Source organism: Chanodichthys erythropterus, chromosome 3, assembly GCF_024489055.1.
Source record: "Chanodichthys erythropterus isolate Z2021 chromosome 3, ASM2448905v1, whole genome shotgun sequence".
NCBI classification, from domain to species: Eukaryota; Metazoa; Chordata; class Actinopteri; order Cypriniformes; family Xenocyprididae; genus Chanodichthys; species Chanodichthys erythropterus.
The window spans coordinates 52,112,643-52,136,320 of record NC_090223.1 but is presented as its reverse complement, the minus strand read 5'-3'; the positions used below and the strand labels follow the sequence as shown (position 1 = coordinate 52,136,320).

At 35.6% G+C, this 23,678-nt stretch overlaps 1 protein-coding gene across 2 annotated transcripts; it reads left to right on the top strand.

The window, feature by feature from the left end:
* The first annotated feature begins 2,917 nt into the window (after window positions 1-2,917).
* Window positions 2,918-21,122, top strand: LOC137017953 (SEC14-like protein 1). Of its 2 annotated transcripts, XM_067382758.1 has the most exons (16): window positions 2,918-3,061; window positions 3,498-3,587; window positions 10,974-11,123; window positions 11,232-11,363; window positions 11,453-11,581; window positions 13,479-13,668; window positions 14,330-14,439; window positions 14,882-15,071; window positions 15,326-15,414; window positions 15,749-15,819; window positions 16,571-16,742; window positions 17,053-17,187; window positions 19,263-19,397; window positions 19,861-20,112; window positions 20,232-20,410; window positions 20,548-21,122. In XM_067382758.1, the coding sequence occupies exons 2-16, from the start codon at window positions 3,525-3,527 to the stop codon at window positions 20,651-20,653; spliced, it is 2,103 nt and encodes a 700-aa protein (XP_067238859.1). In that variant the 5' UTR covers window positions 2,918-3,061; window positions 3,498-3,524; the 3' UTR covers window positions 20,654-21,122. The 2 variants fall into 2 exon arrangements, with proteins under 2 accessions (XP_067238859.1, XP_067238860.1); XM_067382759.1 differs by lacking the exons at window positions 10,974-11,123; window positions 11,232-11,363; window positions 11,453-11,581.
* Window positions 21,123-23,678: the final 2,556 nt, after the last annotated feature.

The window sequence follows — 23,678 nt, the reverse complement described above, 5'->3', positions numbered from 1 at the left end:
CTGATATGTTCATTGACATAAATACTTTTTAAAGATGAACTAAGGATTTTGAGCAAGTTACAGCCTTTTACAGGTCATCCATTGTGTAGTGCTGCCATCAGATGGCGCAAAGGGACCATTGGCACCATTGCTCACACTGTAATCCTAAAAAATAAAGATGGTCAAAAGACTGGCAGCAAAAGCTGTCAAACAGTAACTGTAAAAAAATATAAAATCAAAGTAAAATATTAAAAATATAGTGCAAAAACTTTTTTTCATTAATTAAAACTAATTTTCATTAAACATTTTACAGAAAAACACATTATTTTACAGGTATTTCCTGAATTATATGATAATAAAAAACCTTTAAAAACCACAAAAACCTTCACTGTAAAAATCAATCAATCAATAAATAATGTAGTAATGTCATTATGTAAGAATTTTGCAGTAAAATATCCAAAAAGCACTAGGCCAGTGTTATATATTTTGTTCACTTGAGTACTTACAATATCCCAAATGTTTGCAACTATTTGTAAATTGTGAGAAAATTGCAATTTTAACCAAGGTTCCGGGTTGTGTCAATTGTGTCATAACTGCGTTATTCTTAGTTTCCGGTTTTATTTTGTAGAAACCATGGAAACACCAAAGACACTTTAATATTTACATGTTTTAATAGGCAAGGGAACAACTGTTTTAATATAATTATAGACAGAAAACTAATTATTGTTATATAGCTCAACACGTTTAGCCTTATTGTTTAAATCTAATTTTCTTGATTTTTTGCAAGTGCCATGCTTTACCATGCCTCAGAGAAAAACACTATTTTGTCAAATAGCTAACAGCATAATCAAATGCAGCTTTATTTTTAGTAACAGTAATACAAAATTTATCCATCATACAATGTTTTAAATTGAATTGCATGCCATTTATCAACACAAGCCATCCAGCATTTAATATGATATTCTAAAATCGATCCAGCTTACTGCAGCGTGCAACAGTGTCTCACAGCAGCCGCCGAGTGAACGCACAGAGTAACATTATAACATCATTTTCAACACTTTCAAATGTATCTAATAATAAACAGAGCTGTGTTACATCATACTCATGACTGGAAAAGCAGAAGAGGCGCCGGCGACTGTGGCATAATAACAAGTTCTGCTGCTCATGAGGCGTGTGTTGTGCAAACGCTCCAGCGGCCTTGTTCAGCTCCCACAACACTCGGTCCTGCTCTGCTTCAAACTGAACATGATTTTTTCCCCCCCGAGTCCTATCCCTAATTGCACCGTCCATTGAGATGAAGACCACATATCCCAAGATTCCGCACTCAAACTTGACGTCATCAAGCTATGCCTTTGTTTTGAATATGCCTCTAGCGACTTCTAGCGGACAGAAAATATTACATATTGCACCTTTTATGAGTATTAAAACAGGTTTATATGTTGATGTTTTTTTAAAATAATATTATTTGAAGTCGCCATTATGTTGATCAGTGTTTGTTTTAGTTGGGCTCTTGACCAGCCTTGACAGAAAGCCTTTTAAAGGTGCCCTAGAACCAGTTTTTACAAGATGTAATATAAGTCTAAGGTGTCCCTTGAATGTGTCTGTGAAGTTTCAGCTCAAAATACCCCATAGATGTTTTTAAATTATTTATTATTTAAATTAATTATTATTAACTGCCTATTTGCCCCTTTAATTCGCGCACTCCCTGCCCTCCAATCTCTCGACTCTATATACAGTGCATCTACAAAGTTCACACAGCTAATATAACCCTCAAATGGATCTCTACAAGATGTTCGTCATGCATGCTGTGTGCATGCATCGGATCATGTGAGTAAAGTATTTATTTGGATGTTTACATTTGATTCTGAATGAGTTTGAAGCTGTGCTCTGTGGTTAAAGCTAACATTACACACTGTTGGAGATATTTATAAAGAATGAAGTTGTTTATGAATTATACAGACTGCAAGTGTTTAATAATGAAAATAACGACGGCTCTTGTCTCTGTGAATACAGTAAGAAACGATGGTAACTTTAACCACATTTAACAGTACATTAGCAACATGCTAACGAAACATTTAGAAAGACAATTCACAAATATCACTAAAAATATCATGATATCATGGATCATGTCAGTTATTATCGCTCCATCTGCCATTTTTCACTGTTGTTCTTGCTTGCTTACCTAGTCTGATGATTCAGCTCTGCACAGATCCAGACGTTAATACTGGCTGCCCTTGTGTAATGCCTTGAACATGAGCTGACATATGCAAATATTGGGGGCGTACATATTAATGATCCCGACTGTTGCGTACAATGGTGTTTGAGAATCACTGTATGTCATTTCCATGTACTGAACTCTTGTTATTCAACTATGCCAAGGTAAATTCAATTTTTGATTCTAGGGCACCTTTAATATTAGTTTTTCTCTGGTTGCTTTAACTGTTTTCTAAAGCATATTTTATGGCATAAATGCAAGAGAAAATCCGATCAGATTTTACTCTACTTATTGCTGGTGATATAATCATCATTCTGTGGCCTGATTCACTGATCTAATCCAGAGTCAAATCTGAGGTAGACAGATCTGCCTGTCTGTCAATGTACTCTATATATGTTTATCTCAGTCTATCTGTCTGTCCTGATAGACCACTTTTAGCACACTATCATTAAAACCTTTTAGACCAGTTTTTTTTTTTAACGTCACCGATTTTGAGCATCAAAGATCATGACAAACAATCCCTTTCTATTTTATTTTGATATTCCTGAACAAACATACTCATAGCCTACTTATAAAAAAACATCTTGTCAATTCATGCTGAAAATAAATTTAACTAGAAAAGAGAAATGCTTCTTTTTTTTCACCTCATATTTGTGCTTGAACAAGTGGACTAAACCGGAGTTTTGAGGCGGAGTTTGCGTGAGTGACGTTGGTTATGAAACCTCATCTGACACAATTGCAGCTTTCACTTCCGCAGCAGAATGAAGCACAACAACTAAAGTAACCCAGACTGGATTTTTAATCCTTCACATCAGGTTTTATCAAGACATCCATTCAACTGCATTCTCTGCGCCTTTAACTTCAAAGGTAAAGTTTAAGAGTTAATTTCACGGCTGTCCTGAACGTTTACCTTACGACCGCATTGGAGTCAGTCTGTTTACAGGAAGTTTCACATAGTCTTGCGTTTTCCTTTAAATCGCTAAATCCTTTAAAGTGCTAAAGATAAAACAACAACGAATTTCAATTATGACAATGTGTCCACGGGCCTAAATTGGGTCACTGTTTGTACACAGAGACCGAGTATTTTCAGTTTGAATTTGCTGTTATATTGTAGCATTGCTCATGTAAACATGCATAGCAGGCCACAATGAAGAATGATGTTTTTGCTGTACAAACACCGAGCGATTTAACGCCAAACATTGTGAAAGCCTGAAGATATATAGATGATGGTTCTGTGTTTAATAATGATGTTCATCAGTTTGGTTTTAACCTCTGGGTTTATAATTGTTTTTTTTCTCCTTAGAAAGGGCTTTTAAATAGAAGTGCAGTGATGGTGCAAAAATATCAGTCCCCTGTGAGGGTTTACAAGTACCCTTTTGAACTCGTAATGGCGGTGAGTTTTTAAGCAATTACATGCACATGTGTATTTTTTATTTTTTTTTATTGAGTAATGTTCACATAGTTTGTCTAGTCAGCTGTTCTTTATCTCAAAGCTGCTTTGCTCTAGAGTTCACTAGACTGTTAGATCAGTCGCCAGCGCAAATACATGTAAATCTTTAACCTCAGAGCACAACTTTCTATTGCTTTATTGCTTTAATAGCACTTATGGTTTGAATTGAACCAGTGTTTCATGTGCTCATCATTATAAAATGGATAGTTACAAGTTCCCATCCTGGCTAATCGGTCGCTTCTGCAGTTCAGTTGTGTTAAAATATACAGTAATTGTGGATTATTGCCTGCCGAGCACATAAAACCATCAAAATTCAAGAGAAATACATAGTCAAATAATAAAACTATTAAGACTGCAAATCACAGTTCTGCTTTTACTATATTTTCAAAAATGCTAGTCTGCCCTTTAGCCTCTTACATGTTCATAATTTTGCATATCTTTGGACCGGTCATGGTAATAGTCATTTTTAAAAATAAATACATTTCAATATTTAATGTTAATACCGTTTTTGTTACTTTTATGTAAAGTATGAAAGTTGATCCTGAAATCCAGTTGAAGTTCACTGGTCGGGTGAATTCAGATAAATCGGGACACTTTTTGCCATTGAGATGATGAAATAATATCCCTATTATTTTATTTTATCTTAACTTTTATGTCTGTTATAAAACTGATTTAATTTAGATTTTGATTATTCTAAATTCTGATTAGTTGAGCAACATTTAAAGCTGTTGTAAAACACAGATTAACATGCAATTATGATTGATCTGGATTAATGTGTCAAATTGCTACTGAAAATTTTAAGACAATGAATTGTATTGCTTGGGAGAAGAATTAATCAAATTTTCCAGTTATTATATAAATATTTACGAATATCTATGGTAACAATTTGCGTAACAGTTTTGAGTGTATTCTTGCTTTAATATCCTCTGGTAATGCACAGTATAGTTCTACATTGTTAACACACTTACTAATGCTTGGTGTTCTTGAGCACAGTTACAGAGACCATGCATCAAATGTCAGTTTAACTTCACAGATGTGGTTTACAGTCTTTCTCAGTCACTTTGACACATTTTTCGAAACTGTCTACATTCTGTGCAAATGTCACAACTGTTTGCTGAAACATCAGAACTCTATTGCATGTCTGCAAAATGTAGTAACAATTCGCTCAGAACATTTAATTCATGCTTCAAAACCTAGTTATTGTGTCAGTAAATTGGCCAATGCCACCAAAATAAAAAGAAGTGTTTTGTTATCGTGTGAGCCATACTGGTCAAAACGTTTAGATGTTTTTTCACCATGTAATTATTTGTTATATACAAATTCCATGTGTTTTCTACTGTCTGTTTTCTACACTATACAAGAATGTCAGTTTTGTCTATCTGAATGCTCTTGTGTATCACACTGAGCTTTTTAGATACAGATTTAAGCAGTAGGTAAAAATTTGCTAGAAAAAGTTGATACAGTAGTACACAAAAACACTTTACAGTATATTAGGTGTCCTTATCGACTATGTACTTGCATCAAAAAATAAGTACAATGTACTTATTGTGTTCATATTGTATTGCTAAACACTTGTAAGGTGTAAAATCATGTATGTACATAATAAGTGCATTGTATCAAATGATTAATTTACAGTAAATGTTAGTACATTTAGTAGTTGAAGGCACATAATATAAAGTTGAATCAATTATTTATATTTATACAGCACAATTTCTCTTTTCTATTTTTTGGAAATGTGTTACATGTAACCTGAAAATTCACAGTTGCTTTTTTACACACTCTGTTATGTCTTCCCCTAACATCACTAACACCACACATTCTTGCTTATCTTCCTAATGCTTATACATGTCAAGCAACTGTGAATTTTCAGTTTACATGTAACACATTTCAACAAAAATAAACTGCTGTTTAGGGATTTAGACGTTCCTCCATGTTCAAAAATGGTAGGGATGGTGCTGGTCAAACTTCATATTCTTCCAGTTCCAAACTTGATGGTTTATTGGTAAGATTGCGATTCCTATCATTACAGTGGCAGGCCATTTACCAGTTCAGCAGACATTACAAACATTCCATGTTTTAGGTAGTCTATTTATGAAATATATCATGCATATCTTTTGATTAAATGAATCATTTTGCATGTGGAGGCTCACACAATGAAAGAATGTTTAGAAGTTTGTCAATTTCACTGAGAATTCACCTGAACATATTGTTTTGAAAGAAATAAAACTTCTCATTTTAGAATAAAGCCAAAGTGATGGGTCTTTGGAGTATCTCAGTTGTCCATCTCCACATCAACAGCTGCCCTGATAAGGCTGATATAAGAGCAGATGACATAAGCACTCCAGTACACGCTTAAATCCTTTTACGACTGTCTCGTGACCTTTAAATGTTACCTCACCCTTTATTACACGGTCATTACCAGATCATTAACACTTACCATGACCTGAGAAACCTTGTAAAAAAAGAAGTGCACTTTAGCATACTGCACTTAAAGTAAGTGTAATTATGGAAATAATATATTTTAAAATAATGAAGTTTTAACTGAATGTTATGTTTTGGACACTTAATTGCATGTTATTTGCATTAAATGAAAATGTATTATAGTTTATATTTATATTAAGTGCAATTAGTTGGACTTTTGATTCACTTAAGTGCATCTTTATATGTAATTTCATAATTACTTCTGTTGTCTTTGAAATATGGTAAAAGTTACTGCTGAATGAACTGACAAGCCTTTATGATAAACTAAATCTACTTTAATGTCATTTCTATTGGAATGAGTCATGCATTTAAATTTATTTGTAAAGCTGCAATTTAGTACATTTAAAATATTCTTTAACCCCTGGTTTCACAGACGAGCCTTAAGCTGGTCCTAGACTAAAATGCATGTTTGAGCTGTTTGAACTGAAAGCAACTTGCATTGATATATCTTAAAATATGTTCCTTCCATTGTTTTGTCTCAAGATGCACACCAGTAATGTTTTTTTTTTTTTTTTTTCTAGGGTACATTTATAAAAGCTACTTAAATACCCTAATTGAAATAAGGCCTAATCCTGACTTAGGCTAAGCCCTCTCTTTGAAACCGGGCCTAAATGTAATATCAAATGACAGTAGTTCTGATTATAATGAAGTACTGTACATGTGCTTTAGTATGTTAGTCAAAACATCAAAATAAGTACAATTAAAGTATTACAAAACATCGTAAAATACACTGTAATTTGACACATTTTTTACCCAGTGCACTTTTTAAAAGTGTACTTAAGTGTGTTAAGAAACAGTCATGGAAGATTATCCACTGTAAGTACACTTAAGTTGGCTTTATTTTTATTAATATTATATTATCTGCAAGTACATTTTTATAAATATGCATACTTTTAAGATTTTTAAGTACACTACAAGTGCCTATTAAAATGTAGTTAAGCATACTTTTTTATCAAGGGAAAGAGCCATAACAAAGCCACATTTAAATATGTATTACTGTTTGTCAATGCATTAGATAGTAATATAGATGTGCTGTTCAAAAGAAAATATATTTTGACATTTTGTGGTTGTGAAGTTTTAATGCTCAATATCTAGCTTTCATTCTTACAACTATGCTAAAAAAGATTTATTTCACATATGGATGCCAAATAATAATGTTCTGAATGTCTCTGTATTTTCTGTCTGGAGTGATTCTGCCGCAGTATTAATTCTGGCACAGCAGCAGGCTTAAGCATCGTGTAATCTCAAGGCATGATTGATCAGTCAGTTAATTAGGTTACAGTTCACATGCATTGATCCTCGCCACCCCCACAATGACATAATTTCCCCCGGCGAAAGTACTAATCGTTCGCTCTTATCAACATTATTATTGTGAATTGTTTTTTCAGAGTTGCTGAGTGCACAGTTTGACGTCACGGTTTAGTCAGCATGGGCTGCTGCTCACACTTGACATGAATCAGTGTGCACACTCAGCCTCTCCTGTCAATCAAATCTCCTCTGCGGCAGAAACCTCGGGTTAATGTCACAAAGGCTTACAGCGGTGTTGTGCTTATGAAACAGCTGTGGAAGAGCTTTTGATTTGATCAGTGGCTTGTTGCTCACAATATAAGGCCCACTTCAACAAGTAATTATGTTAGTATAGAAGAAACTTCAGGGATTGTTCTACGTAGACCACCGGGGATGAGCAAAATTCACAATTGAAGTATTGGCATTCAGTTTAGCTAGAATTTGAATTGAACCAAGTGCATTAGTGCCCACCCAATTTTCAACCCATTGGTTTTGAAATGTTTTGTTAAATCGCTATAAGCCATGAACAAAATCAATCATTTACGAGGTAAATAATAACACTACAAACTTTGAAAATTGGACAAAAAAATAAAGGTAAAAGAAATACAATCCCATGAAGCATTGCAAACATCATAATGGAATTAAAAATGTTAGACAAATATAAAACTACTCATTTAAAAAAAGTTAATTGTGTATATATATATTTTAAGTTTATGCAAAATATGTATACATATACAAAATATTTAAATAGAGAGCGTAGAGAGATGCGTCGTTCGCAGTGCTTCATGGAAGTGGGTGGAGCTAAAGAGATCTTTTGGCATGTTTTGCTTGTTTTGATTCTCTGATTGGAGGAATTTTCTGTACAGCAGATACAAAACCACAAATTCCACTGTTAAACACTATTACTTGAAAACTAAGTTGAATTAATGCAGGCGGATGGCTTCAACAGACACAAATACCATCGATTAACAACTTTGTAGCTCACAGTATCTTTAAAGATTTACAAGTTTTTATAGTTTTTACTTACAGAACCTGACTGTTGCATTCTGTTGGCCACATGACTTTTTGAAATGACAGGAAGATGAATTTCCTGAACTGCAATTCAAAGAAATTCAACACAGTCACACAACAGAGGCATTTCATTAGTTCAACACCACAGATCATTCATATTGACTAATTATGTATATGTTTCCCTGATTATGGACATTTAAGGATCAAAATAGAAAATACATTTATTTTAGTTAAATATAATTAAATATAACGACATTTATAAAAAGAAATTTAATATTTCTGGAAATTGCACATATATTGTGTGTAAGAACAGACGTTTTGGTAATTCATGATGAGAAATTAAAAATGTATAATTAAAAAAACAAAGTAGTTGTATGAAATTTATTGAATTTCATTTTATTTTAATTATACTTTAAATTTAAATTACCATTATAATTCTGGAGTTGTACAGAATTGTAATTCAGTTGCATTCAATTGAAATTCGGGTATTAAACATGCATTTAAAATGAATTTTTAAATGCTTGCTTTTCACAAACAGCTATAGGACTGCTGTAGTTGAGGCTTTATTGTTCCTGAAAGTAGGAAGTAATACACAATGCTTTACCATTTCTTACATAAATGCTGTTATTGTGTTATGTCCAGAGAAAACATTTCATTGTTGGACGTCATTCATTAAAGTGATTGATCAATGGGCATCATCACCTCATTGATTTAACACAAAGGTCAAGATATTGGCAGAATTTTAAAGAGGCTACCATACTTAGTGTATACTGTGCTGTTTGCAGGTTTTCAGTATGCATATGAGCTTCTACAGTGACCAAAATGACATGGTTTTCCATTCCAGCATGACAATTCTTTATGCAAAAAATGTTAAATAAATAAACTAAACTAAGATCATAACTGAAAGCTACATGATCAGATCATGCGGCAACAATGTAGCACGCTATACTGACAATGTATTCCATTTCATACACTATACTACATATAGCCAGTGTGCAGAGGGAAGGAGCTTGCCTTTGTTTAGTAGGTCACACAGTCTATAGATCATTTACATTTTGCACATGTGTACATAATAGAATTTTGTTTGATTTTTAGCAGGATCTTGCTGCTGTTTAATCTACGTGACTCTCAGTGGAATAGCAGAGTACACATACTAAAACAAACATACTGGGAAAAACCTCATCCACAGTTCAGCAGAAATACATCTGCACTGATGGCTAATGCATTAACTTGGATGCAATTTAAAGCTGTAGTGTGTAATATCTGCGTCATCAGAGACCAATCTAAATAGGGCAGAACATTCTGGAAAGTAAGAATGTTGGTAAAAAAGGATTTTTACAATAATATGCAAATGTTTCAAAACAGACTATTTGTATATATCTGAGTATTTTACTTGCAGACGATATAATATTAATGAAAAAAAGCCACAAGTGTGATCAAAGAGAGTTGCCTACACTTTCTAATCATAACACACTACACTTAAAGTTAATATATTTTAAATGTACTAAACTGCAACTTCATCACAACTTACAAATACATAAGTTTCAATAGATATTACATGAAATATTTTCGTTTAACTTACTATTCATGCTTGTCAGTACATTCAGAAATTGCAATATTTATTAAAATAATTGCATTAACATAAATTTAAACTATAATACATGTACATTTAATTGCAAGTAACATGCAATAAAATAACATTTTATTCAGTTCAGTATCACTCGCGTATATATTATTTTAAAGTATATTGTTTCTGTATTAAGTACTGTTCTTACAGTTGGGAACCTTTAAAAAGTGAGAGATTAGGGAGTAAATATTGATGGGTGTACCTGTAGTTAATCGGTATCGTTGACTTAAGACATCATGTGACATACTGTACTTGGAAACCTGGTCATATGAGCTACTAAATCAACTGAAAATAAAACAATAACATATCACAAGACACGTGTCAGATTTTCAGAAACAGAAACTTCTAATCTTTTTTTTTTTTTTTTTTCTTGGCTAATGTGTATTTGTACACATTAACCAAGCTGAAGAGAACCATATTTTAAGAACATTTTATTGTGTGAAAAAAAAAAAAAAAAAATACATAAAATTAGAACAAATTTTTGTTAAAAGAACATTTTCCAAACTCGCTCAACTTAATTTTTGTCAACAAATCAACATTCTAAGAATTCTGATTTGAAGCATTCCATGAACATAAAAATGTCCAGCTGTCATTTAAAGGTTGGTATGATGTCCCTGAGACATTCTTTCAAACATAGTTTTCATTAGCAACTCAACATTCTTCACAGCAAAATCCCCTGTGTTAAATGAACACTACTCAATGTCATTATGAGGACATAAAAAAAAAAACCTTCTGCAATGTATATAAATAAAATTTTTGTGCTAACCTTGTGAGAACAATATTAAAGACCAGATAACATTCATTTATAACTTGCCAAAATGTAAGCCAAAGTTATGAGAACATTCCCTGTTAGCAGGGGAGACATTCTTTCACCCTTGTTTCATCTCCCACACTTACATCTGTCTCATCCTTTTCTCTCATAGGCCTATGAGAAAAGATTCCCAAACTGTCCGCTGATACCCATGTTTGTGAACAGTGACATCATCAGTGAGTGTCATAGTGAAGATGGGGCAACACAAGTGATTGAACGCAGGTGTACCGTGGACGTTGAGGCCCCTCGGCTTCTGAAGAGGGTATTTGATTTTATAGAACCCGAAATGTCATAACCTTTGACACGATGAGCATTTAACTTGCGTACATTAGAATAATATAATTACTGTATATATTGACTGTGTGTACAGATAGCAGGAGTGGACTACATATATTTCATCCAGAAGAACTCTTTGGACCGAAGAGAGAGAACTCTGCACATAGAGGCCTATAACGAGTCCTTCTCCAGCAGAGTCAATGTCTACGAACACTGCTGCTACACGGTCTGAAGCCACATCCTGCCATTTCCCTCTTACTTATAGACATGTGTTACTTACTTATAGATCCTGATGTTTGAACAATCCCTCTTCAGGTTCACCCGGAAAATGAAGACTGGACCTGTTTTGAGCAGTCTGCCAGCATGGACATCAAATCCTTCTTCGGCTTTGAGAGCACCGCAGAGAAAATCGCAATGAAGCAATATGCCGCTAGTATAAAAAAGGTGTCTATGCATTCCTAGACTTATTGGTTGATTGTTTGCATTCCTATTCTTATTGGATGGATGGATGGATGGATGGATGGATGGATGGATGGATGGATGGTTGGATGGTTGGATGGTTGGATGGATGGATGGTTGTTTGGATGGTTGTTGGATGGATGGATGGATGGATGGATGGATGGATGGATGGATGGATGGATGGATGGATGGATGGATGGATGGTTGGTTGGTTGGTTGGTTGGTTGGTTGGTTGGTTGGTAGGTAGATAGATGGATGGATGAATGGTTGGATGAACGGATGGACGGATGGTTGGTTGGTTGGTTGGTTGGATGGATGGATGGATGGATGGATGGATGGATGGATGGATGGATGGATGGATGGATGGATGGATGGATGGATGGATGGATGGATGGATGGATGGATGAATGGACGGTTGGATGGATGAATCAGTACATGTGACATGCCAAATTCATTCCGTCTATTAAACCTATATCTATTAAACCCATATCAATACCTAAAACTATTCCTAAATAAAAATAAGTGAAGCCAAATGAAGACACATTTTGAGTAAAAAAAATATAATTTTTACAATAGTAATGACAAAACACACAGACACACAATAAAGTAATGGTTTTAAAAATATGCTTAATTTTCTTTGAGCAAAAAAATAATTTCTTATTTTACCCAAAAAGCCATGAGAGATGTGCATTAAAACCATGAGGAGGAAACATTATTTTTTCACCACCAGAAATTTGCGTTCACTTGCAAAACCTTTTGTATGTCACATCTGTTCCAAAGACTCTTATTTTGAAGTTGACATCTTTACTTTCTGGCCTGCCATGTTACAGTGTGTTTTTCCCACAGTGTTTTCAAACGCTCCAGAAACGGTGCGTTCACTTACAAAACTATTGTGCGTCACATCTCTGTTCCCAAAAACTATTATTTTGAAGTTCACACCTCAACTTTCTCCTGGCCTGTTACATTGTGTTTTTCCCACAGTATCTCAAATGTTCCAGAAACGGTGCGTTCACTTGCAAAACTTTTGAATACCCCTGAGAAACTTTGCATTCCCTTACAAAAGCATTGGAAACATGGTTTGACATTAACTTTTTTTGTTCACCAGCCACTCTGGCTAGTGGTTTTCCAAAATTACTAGCCACTCTGCATTTTCACTGGCCACAATTTTGACATCAATACCATAGGAAAAAACTGGCATATATATATTTTTAATATTATCTCATGAATTGGTTATGAATTAAGCTGCTGTCACTTTAAGAACTGATGCATGGATCCAATATACTGTTACACATGCGTTTCATATCTCAACTGTTTACATTCACTTAAAACATCACTGGCTGTGTTTACGTGAATACTCGCCAAGACTGGCATTTTTACATTATTTTGTGTGTGTTAATGTCAAGCCCTGATTGGAAAAATAGTTCTTCTCATCTCATAGTATTTCCATCACTGTAAAACTTTTGCGAGCAAATCCAAAAGCATCTTTTTTTTCCAATCACCCAGTCCTCTTAGAGGCTCTGTACAAAAGTTCTGTTAGAGGCTCTGTAAAAGTTACCTTGACAACTAGAAGTAAATATTAACCGTAAAGCATTTGAAACATTCTTATTTTTATTTCACTGAATAAATGTGTACTTTATCTAGACCTAGACAGTGATATTGACTGACTTGCCAAGTTTCTTACTGCTTTATTTTCAAGGATCTCCTTCCTGCTTTTAGATTCCTTTGTCTACCTTCAGGATCTGTTTTCTTGTAATGTCCTAGTTGTGGCTGGCTTGCGTGTAAGAGTATGTTTTCATGCGTCTGTGTAACTAAAGCCAATGTTTACTTGCTTCATTTGCGTAAACTCTTGTATCAATCTCTATTTGTCTCTCTTGCGCCACAGGGAAAAGAGATTATTGAATATCACCTCAAACAACTGGAGGAGGAGGGCATTACTCACATGCCCCGCTGGGTACCTCCTCCTGTCCCCACCACACCTCACCAACCTCCTGTCAGCTCAGCCAGAGCTATCCCAGCATGCAGCAGCAGAGTTCACCCCAGCTCCACAGATGTTCTGCCAGGCTCTCCGGATGGTGAGATGAATCATACTGCTGCCTCGCGAGCGTGTGCTCATAAATATAATAATGTGGGGGGAATGAAATGATATTGAGCATCAGCATGTCCAGAATCTAGTGAGCTGCCTTGACATCTACAGCCTGCTTTGACAGATTCTGTACTTTCAAAGGCAGCATCCTACTGCATCCTGAAAGAAATCTCACTTCTTAATATATTCCAAGATAGTTTTGTGGTTACACTTTATTTCGATGGTCTACCTTAGACATTCCACTGACTATAAGTAACTTTGCAACTACATGTCAGCTGTCTTTTATTAAAGTATTAGTTGAGTATTAATAATAATGTTTAATATATATAGCGGCTTTTCCAAGCTCAAGGATGCTTAACATTAATAATAAGGAACAAACAATCATTTCACACATGATAAATTTTATAGACAGTAGACAGTAGCCCAGTCCAAGTCATGAGTGATTGCAGTTGCTTATCACAGCAAGGGATATGGGGGGGTACTCTGGGTTCAGGCCAAATTCCGAGCTCGGAGCCTCCCCTCGGACAGCATGCCAAATACGCTTACTCTTTACTCTGTTTGATTATTTGTAAATGTGAACTCATTAAAAAAAGTTTTGTGTTAGTGTGTTGCTAGACTAATGCCATTATATGCCAATGTTTTGTTTGTAGACAAGTTAGATGCGGACTATATCTCACGCTATCTGGGACAGCTGACCCCTTTCCAGGAGAGCTGCCTCATTCGCCTACGACAGTGGCTGCAGGAAACACACAAAGGCAAAGTGAGTACAATGTTCAGAATAAAGTACTTGTAGGGGACAGCGTGGATAAAGAGGTAAAATGCGCAATTGATTTATTTTTCTTCTGTAAGCCACTAGATTGCACAAAACTCACTACAGCACCTTCCTAAACATCCAGGTTTCACTATGCATGTGGAAATTTGGTTGATCCTTGACATGGGCAGTTGATTCTGCACTAATTTGATCTAATATTTAATGTTTTTCAAATGTTATAGATTTAATGTAGCAAATAAGAATCAATAAAATTACCAAAATATACTTAATATGTTAATGATTTTCAGTTTTGTTAAATCAGCAGTTTTGAATTTAAGTAAATGTAAAAGTATAATATTTGGTGTAAAACATTCTGTTTGTTGTCTGTCTGATTGGGATAGATTGAAGGATTTTATTTGACTTAATTACATATGTATATGAATCCTTTCAGATCCCTAAAGACGAGCATGTGCTGCGTTTCCTGCGCTCACGGGACTTTAATCTGGAAAAGGCCAGAGAGGCTTTGTGCCAGACGCTCACATGGAGGAAACAGCATCAAATTGACTTCCTGTTAGACACGTGGCAGTCTCCGCAGCTACTGCAGGACTACTACACCGGAGGCTGGCATCACCATGACAAAGGTCCATCTCTACTATCACGTTTAGTTTGACTTTAGACATTTAAAACATTACTATGTGCCACAGAACTAATGGAGAGGCTTTTTCCCTCTCAAACCAGGACATAACTGTGCTAGACATACAACCAGCCTTTGAAATAAAGATCAGTTGAAGCAATTGATCTGAGCGAATGTGTTTCCCATAGGCTGTATTAATATCAAACAAGCAGAAGTTAATGTGTTTCTGTGCTTCTGTGTGTGTGTGTGTGTATTATATAGATGGCCGTCCTCTCTATATCCTTCGACTTGGACAAATGGACACGAAAGGTTTAGTGCGGACGCTGGGAGAAGAGACTCTTCTGAGATATGTAAGAGTTAGACGAATACAAATACTCTACAATTACAAATCAAAATATTCACAAAGTCAAGTCAAATCAAATTGAATAATACACATAATTTCAAAACAGTGGTTGAAAATCACTTATATTGTGGTAAAGATGTTGGTCGTATCGCCCTTTTCTAAACAGGGAGCTGAAAGTCACCACATAGTGCTTTATTCCCACAGTGAGCAAGCCGTTTTGGAGTTAGCAATATAAAACTGATTGTGATAAACCAGACTACACCAGTGAAGCCAGTTCTCTGGCTAAATTTGATGAAATTACCATATTCACTGACCCCCTTCACCTGTGACCCAACGTTTAGGTGCTGTCCATCAATGAGGAAGGTCTCAGACACTGTCAAGAGAACACCAAAATATTTGGAAAACCAATCAGGTACTTATCGTATTCATGCATTACCAAACAGATCATGTATTAATATATGTATAGTGACTATATCAGTGTTGGGTGTAATGCATTACTAAATACTTAATTACTGTAATTAAATTACTGTTCCCTTGAAAAAGTAAAGTAAGGGATCACTCTTAATTTTTCAGTAATTTAATTAGTTATGTCAGATGTAATTGCATTAAATACTGTATAGACTAGAACAAATCTTTATAAAACTATAGTGGATTTAACATCTAATGTTAAAATGTATGATTTACTGTAACCTTCTCCCTTTAAATACTGTTATTCAAGTAATTATTTTTTTACAGTTCAAGAATAATTTATGCAATTTTATTAATTTGAAAGAATTAAGAGCCGTTTCATGTATTGTTCAACTAGTCGAGGTTGATATGGGGTTTAGAAAGTAATTAATGCGATACTTTTTAGTACAGTAATGTAATAGCATTGGTGAAGATGGAACTAGTATCTAGTTATCAACTACCTTTTTAGAGCAACACTGGCCATAATAAATGGAAATCAAAAGAAAAATTAGATTATTGTGGATTTGGTTCCAATTCCAACTCCACATAGCGAACTGCTAACAACTGAACCTCATGACAACCAGCCAGTATTTTAAATGGAACTGGTTATGAATAAGAATCAGTTCTTAGTCCTCAACCCTAGTGGCCATACACATTGTGTATTTTACTATACATGGTGCCTCTACCCCAAATAAATAACTGCTCTTGTGCTGTAGTTGTTGGACATGTCTGGTGGATCTTGAGGGGTTAAATATGAGGCATCTGTGGAGACCGGCGATCAAAGCCTTGCTGAGGATGATAGAAGTTGTAGGAGCCAACTACCCTGAAACACTTGGCCGTCTCCTCATAATAAGAGCACCCAGAGTGTTTCCTGTACTCTGGACTTTGGTAAACACACACACAAACAAACTCATAGGGTGTCACATTATGCCACACTAGTTAGAATGTTAACAAATAGTTTAAAATATTGGGAAAGACTATATAGATAAGCACATACTCAGGCTTCATTCAATGGTTATAAATGTTGCTACACGTTGACCCATCAGAGTTAAATGTCATGTTAGCGTGGTTTTATTTCACTCATCTGGCCTTGTTTAATTACCAGGCTTCTGTAAATGTCATGTTTGCCTTTGTCTGTGTTAGCAGTGCTAATGAAAAATGACCTGCTGATCTTTGTTGCACCTTGTTCTGCTCTCAGGTGAGTCCATTCATCGATGAAAACACACGGAAGAAGTTTCTCATCTATGCTGGGAACGACTACCAGGGGCCTGGAGGTCTGGTGGACTACATCAACAGAGAATTCATCCCTGACTTCTTAGGAGGAGACTCTCTGGTGAGTCTTCAAATCTACATGTGGTGAGATCTGACGTTAACCCACATGAGTCAAGCTCTGCTCCTGGAGGGCCACTCTCCTGCAGAGTTTAGCTCCAACTAGCTCCAAAACACTTTGCTGGAAGTTTCTATTAATCCTGAAGACCTTGATTAGCTGGCTCAGGTCTGCTTAAGTAGTGTTGGAGCTAAATTCTGCAGGAATATAGCCCTCCAGGAACTGAGTTTGACTTAACCCTCTTGGATTGGTTGAAAACCTGATGTGGTGCTGCATTCTTTATTACATGTAGAGGGTTGATGATATTGCAGTAATCTAGCCTTAAGATGATAAGAGCCTTGGATAAATTTGAGGTCTTGTATTACATGTTATATAGTGCAAATCTGTATAATAGGGCACCATTGAGATGCGGTCATGTGGTGCATGTGACCTAGATTGAGCTGGAGCCGATGTTTCTTTAGGATAAATGTTGATACAATGGGGCCATCAAGCTGGAAGGTCATCATCTGCAAGCACGCAATCAAGCATTGTGGATTATCTGTGTAGCCTTGATAGGACATAAGGACATGTCATGCACCTTCCCTAGACCAACAAATCATTCTCAAATAAGCTTTTGCATATTTATGTTTAAATTTTTTTTGTGTGTGTGTGTGTGTACATATACCATTAAAAACCACAGTGTTTTGTGTCAAACAGACACTCCTCTGATGCAGCTCAGTCAGCTAAAACCTTGTGAAACAGAAGTACACTTATTACATAAAAAAAAAAATATACATAACATATTATATATATATATATATATATATATATATATATATATATATATATATATATATATATATATATAATATATATATATATATATATATAATATATATTAATAATAATAAAATTAAATTAAATTAAATTAAATTAAATTAAATTAAATTAAATTAAATTAAATTAATAAAATAAAATAAAATAAATAAAAAATATATAAAAGACTCTCCTTAACTGAATATAATGTTTTCGGACTCTTAATTTCATGTTAAATGCAACTGAATGAAAAGCTATTGTAGTTTAAGATTTATATAAAATGCAATTAGCTGAACTAGTGTTTTTCACCCATTTAAGTACATCTTCATATGTAATTTCATTATTACCTCTGTTGTATTTTGAAATATGGTTAAACTTATGGTTTACTTTAAATTTAACATTGGATAACACACTGCAGTTAAAACTAAAGTCCACTTCAAAGCATGACAAAACATTATTAAAACATAGTGATTTAAAATGTACTTTAAAGTAAAACGTTTAATTTGACATTATTACAAAGCCCACTTTAAGTGTGTTAAAAAACATTTTCTCTTCAAGTGCATTTACAGTAAGTGGCCTTTTATTAAAATATTATATTATCTTGTTTAAAAATATATATATATATTTTTTTTTAAGATTTCAAGAACACTTCAAATGCACATTTAATACAATTAAGCACACTTCTTTTTCACAAGAGAATATATAATACCAACAATGTGATGTTGTTTCTTTCCTGGAATGGAATAGTGAGGTAAAATAATGTAAAAACATCATGACATGGGATCATGCTGATGTAATATAATATGATTGATATCACTGTCTACATTTAACAAATTGCCATTATAGTCATAATATCACTATGTTTGTTGTTGAGGTTTTTATATTGTATTCAAGGAAGATTATGATACCTCTAGAAAGCTATCCAATAGCATTTCTATTCATTTCAATGGGACTGACTTGGCTAGCCCAAAAAAGCATGTGATTTGAAATCTGCTGTCTTTGACTTTCCATGTGAACTGACCATCAGATTGTTTGGTAGTATATTCGTGATGTTCTTTTATTTATGCTGTACAGAAAGCACAGAGGAAATGCTGACCTTAACTTGACTGTGATTATCTTTTTTTCCTAACAAATGCATTCATATTAAATGCTTTTGCCTTGAAGCCAAAGAACATCAAAATATCATTCTCTACTACAGGACACATATAGTTGTGTATTCATTCAGAAAGAAATTATAACAATCTAATATCTTCTAATCTAATATGGATGACTGTTGTTTAATTCAGTGTGATGTTCCTGAGGGGGGTCTGGTTCCCAAGTCTCTGTACCGCACAGCTGAGGAGCTGGAAAATGAGGAGGTTAAACTGTGGAATGAATCCATCTACAAGAGCGCGAGTGTGCTGAAGGGAGCTCCACATGAGGTACAGCTCATTCACAGACAACACTCGATAATATACATCTGCTGCTGTTTACTTCAGCTCTGCAAAGTTCAGTTTCATATACAGTGTGTTGATAACTGGTGCCACCTGTTGGTTATAAGAAGACATGCAGTGTGAAGATCAAATACTGTTAGCCAAGTTCTGTTTAAGGTGCGGATCTGTACATAGTTACAGTTTATAGTGTATTATGAGTGTTACCAAGGTGGATATATTTAGAATTGGCTCCTTTTCAATTCATGATTGTGAATTTAAATAGAAATTGAAAATATCATGAGTAATTTGTTGAATCTCATTTCAATTCTACTTACTTATGTAAATGTAAACTTTCTGTATCCTGTTTGCTGCACCAATTCAGATCCCAGATTCTCAGTTAGGTTCAGATAGGTGGTCAGCGAAGTATGTTACGCATTATGAAATAAATATAAATCCCTTCATTCATTTTCAGGTGCTGATAGAGATTACAGACGTATCGTCCGTCATCACGTGGGACTTTGACGTGTGTAAAGGCGACGTGATCTTCAACATCTACCACTCCAGAAGAGCTCCTCAGCCAGCTAAAAGAGACGGTCTGAGCACACACAACCTCGCCTGTCCCGCCGGAAACAACGTCCAGCTCATTGAGCGATCGTGGATGCTGGGACAAGACTACAGCATGGTGGAGACGGCCCTTACCTGCCGAGAGGGAGAGAGCGTTCAGGTGGGGGAATCTCATGAAACCTGTGAAGAACATGCGTGACTGCAAAATATGTTGATCAGAAGGAGAGACAAACTTCTTTCTACGTTCATTCTCTTTCTTTGATCCACGTTTCCCATCAGGGCTCTCATGTGACTCGCTGGCCTGGATTCTACATCCTGCAGTGGCGTCTTTACAGCACTCCAACATGCACTTCCTCCAGTCGGCCGCGTGTAGATGATGTTCTGGCCTCTCTGCAGGTCTCCTCACATAAGTGCAAAGTCATGTATTTCACAGAGGTGCTGCAGTCCACTGACTTCAGGTCTGGATATGTTTACATATTGAAAAGTGAAATCTAAAAAAAAGCACACCATCTGAATGTTGTTCCTACAATAAATAAATATAATCTGAAAAACCAAAAGATGTGTATAAAGGTGTGTGTGTTTGTGTTTCCATCAGGGGCTCCATGAGCAGTCTGGAGTCGAGTCACAGCGGTTTCTCTCTGCTCAGCGCCGCCACAACCTCCTCCAACCAATCACACACTGGCTCAACCGTTTCAAGATGACATCTTCATCCAGCTGGAAAGACTTTAGCTCTGCAGGATCATTTCTGGACATGATGAATGATCATGAACACAGTGTTGATAGAGGCTCACATTAAACCACAACTAACTCCTGGATGAGTGCTGATCTTTTTCAGACAGTTTATCATAATAATCTTCAGGCTTTCTGTAAATTATAGTTTTCTGTACAATGTTAGAAATAAATTTGTAAATGTTGTTTACCTTGGTTGTGTAATTGAGTGACTTTTTTTAATGTGGTGCATAAAGACAAACTCTTTAGCTTTTTTGTTCAGAATTTAAATGAGTGAATCATGAATTCATCTTCCAAACTGTTTTTTTTTTTTATACCCTGAATCACTACGTTATGTCTATAATAATTACTTTATTATTCATAATAATATTTTTGAGTTGTCAGGACAGATCTCATGGGAAACTGCTTACTTCCGTCATTCATCCAGTTAACAATATAGCCTATCCATGAATAAAAGAAATAACAATATATCTGTGAATAAAGAATCTCAGATACTACTATATTAAAGGGTTAGTTCACCCAAAAATGAAAATAATGTCATTTATTACTCACCCTCATGAAAAACAAAATAAAAAAAATAACGACTTATTTAGTGATGGCCGATTTCAAAACACTGCTTCATAAAGCAACAGAGCATAAATGAATCAGTGTGTCGAATCATGATTCAGATCGCGTGTCAAACAAACTGCCAACGGCTGAAATCACGTGACTGGTGCTCCGAACAGATGATTCATCTGTGCTCTGATGCTTCCTGAAGCAGTGTTTTGAAATCGGCCATCACTAATAAATAAGTTGTTATTTTGTTTTGTTTTTTGGCTCTCCAAAAATATTCTTGTGGCTTTATAATATTAATATTGAACCACTGTACTCACATGAACTGATTTAAATATGTTTTTAGTACCTGTATGGATCTTGAGAGAGGAAATGTCATTGCTCCCTATGAAGGCCTCACTGAGCCATCAGATTTCAACTAAAATATCTTAATTTGCGTTCTGTAGATGAATGAAGGTCTTACGGGTGTGGAATGACATGAGGGTAAGTGGGTCATTCTACAGAAACATCCACTTTTCTGTCCCTAGACTTTACAGAAATATTACACTTGAAAAATACTTTAGGATTACATTTTTTATATATATATACAGTACAGTCCAAAAGTTTGGAACCACTAAGATTTTTAATGTTTTTAAAAGAAGTTTCGTCTGCTCACCAAGGCTACATTTATTTAATTAAAAATAGAGTAAAAACAGTAATATTGTGAAATATTATTACAATTTCAAATAACCGTTTTCTATTTGAATGTATTTCACAAAGTAATTTATTCCTGTGATGCAAAGCTGAATTTTCAGCATCATTACTCCAGTCTTCAGTGTCACATGATCCTTCAGAAATCATTCTAATATGCTGATCTGCTGCTCAAGAAACATTTAATGTGTACAATTGTACAAAATATTTGTGTACAATATTTTTTTTCAGGATTATTTGATGAATAGAAAGTTCAAAAGAACAGTGTTTATCTGAAATCTAATCTTTTGTAACATTATAAATGTCTTTACTGTCACTTTTGATTGATTTAATGCATCCTTGCTGAATAAAAGTATTCATTTCTTTAATTTCTTTTAAAAAAAATAAAAATAAAAATTCTTACTGACCCCAAACTTTTGAACGGTAGTGTATAATGCTACAGAAGCTTTGTATTTCAGATAAATGCTGTTCTTTTGAACTTTCTATTCATCAAGGAATCCTGAAAAAAAAAAGTACACAACTGTTTTCAACAATGAAAATAATCATAAATGTTTATTGAGCAGCAAATCAGCATATTAGAATGATTTCTGAAGGATCATGTGACACTGAAGACTGGAGTAACGATGCTGAAAATTCAGCTTTGATCACAGGAATAAATTACTTTGTCAAATATATTCAAATAGAAAATAGTTATTTTAAATTGTAATAATATTTCACAATATTACTGTTTTTTACTGTATTTTTAATTAAATAAATGTAGCCTTGGTGAGCAGACGAAACGTCTCGGTTACGTATGTAACCCTCGTTCCCTGAAGGAGGGAACGGAGACGTACGTCAGTAGTGACCGACGAATTGGGATATCGCTTAGAGAGCCCTATCATCTTCGTGTAAACTAAAACAAGCCAATGGAATTGGCGTGCGATATTTGCATAATGCGCACCGCCCCCGACAGGTGTATATAAATAGGAAGCAGATTTAATTGCACTCTGTTTTTCGCTGAGGAGACAACTGGTGTCCGCGCTACAGCGAGGGTACAGAAACTGTGGCGACGGGACGTACGTCTCCGTTCCCTCCTTCAGGGAACGAGGGTTACATACGTAACCGAGACGTTCCCTTTCAGTCGGTCACGTTCGACATACGTCAGTAGTGACCGACGAATTGGGATCCCAACTAAAGCGCCACAGTTACGAAACCCCTTCCAGTGCCCAGCGCAAGCTCAGCCGCCCATAGCACCGGCTGGCGGTGAAGGGGGCGAGCTTACACCGAGAGAGTCTACTGCTGTCTAACCAATACCCACTAAGTAAACTAGACACACTGGGGAAGCGAACCCGTAAGGGACGCTGCGGAGACCACTACCTACCCAACGGGGGAGGAGTTTACGTGGGAAATACACACATGGACTGGCCCTGGGGGCAGTATGCATATGGAGTCCCTGGGATGGCTCCACCTGGGATGGCTCCACCTGGTAGGGGGGAGACTCATCTGACAGGTGACAGCAGAGCTGGCTCTGCTAAGGGAAAGACACGGACTCGGCCCGTAGGGAGTTTTAAACCGTGGAAAATTACACATATGGGACCGCTCACGTAGAGGGGTCACGACATATGGGCCCCAGCCAACAGACAGCGTCAGCGACGGATGTAGGCCTGGCATCAGACACTCCGCAATGTCCGAGCCGAAGGGGGAGGCGGAGGAACTCGACAGGGTTCGCCAGGTGGGGAACACGACTGGAGTGAAAGTATGCACGTATCCGGCCAG

Excerpts from the sequence above, each read along its gene's own strand:
- LOC137017953 (XM_067382758.1), top strand. The coding sequence starts at position 3,525 with ATGGTGCAAAAATATCAGTCCCCTGTGAGGGTTTACAAGTACCCTTTT. Across the intron at positions 14,440-14,881 it reads AGGAAACACACAAAGGCAAA|ATCCCTAAAGACGAGCATGT; the intron begins GTGAGTACAATG and ends GAATCCTTTCAG. Across the intron at positions 15,072-15,325 it reads CTGGCATCACCATGACAAAG|ATGGCCGTCCTCTCTATATC; the intron begins GTCCATCTCTAC and ends TGTATTATATAG.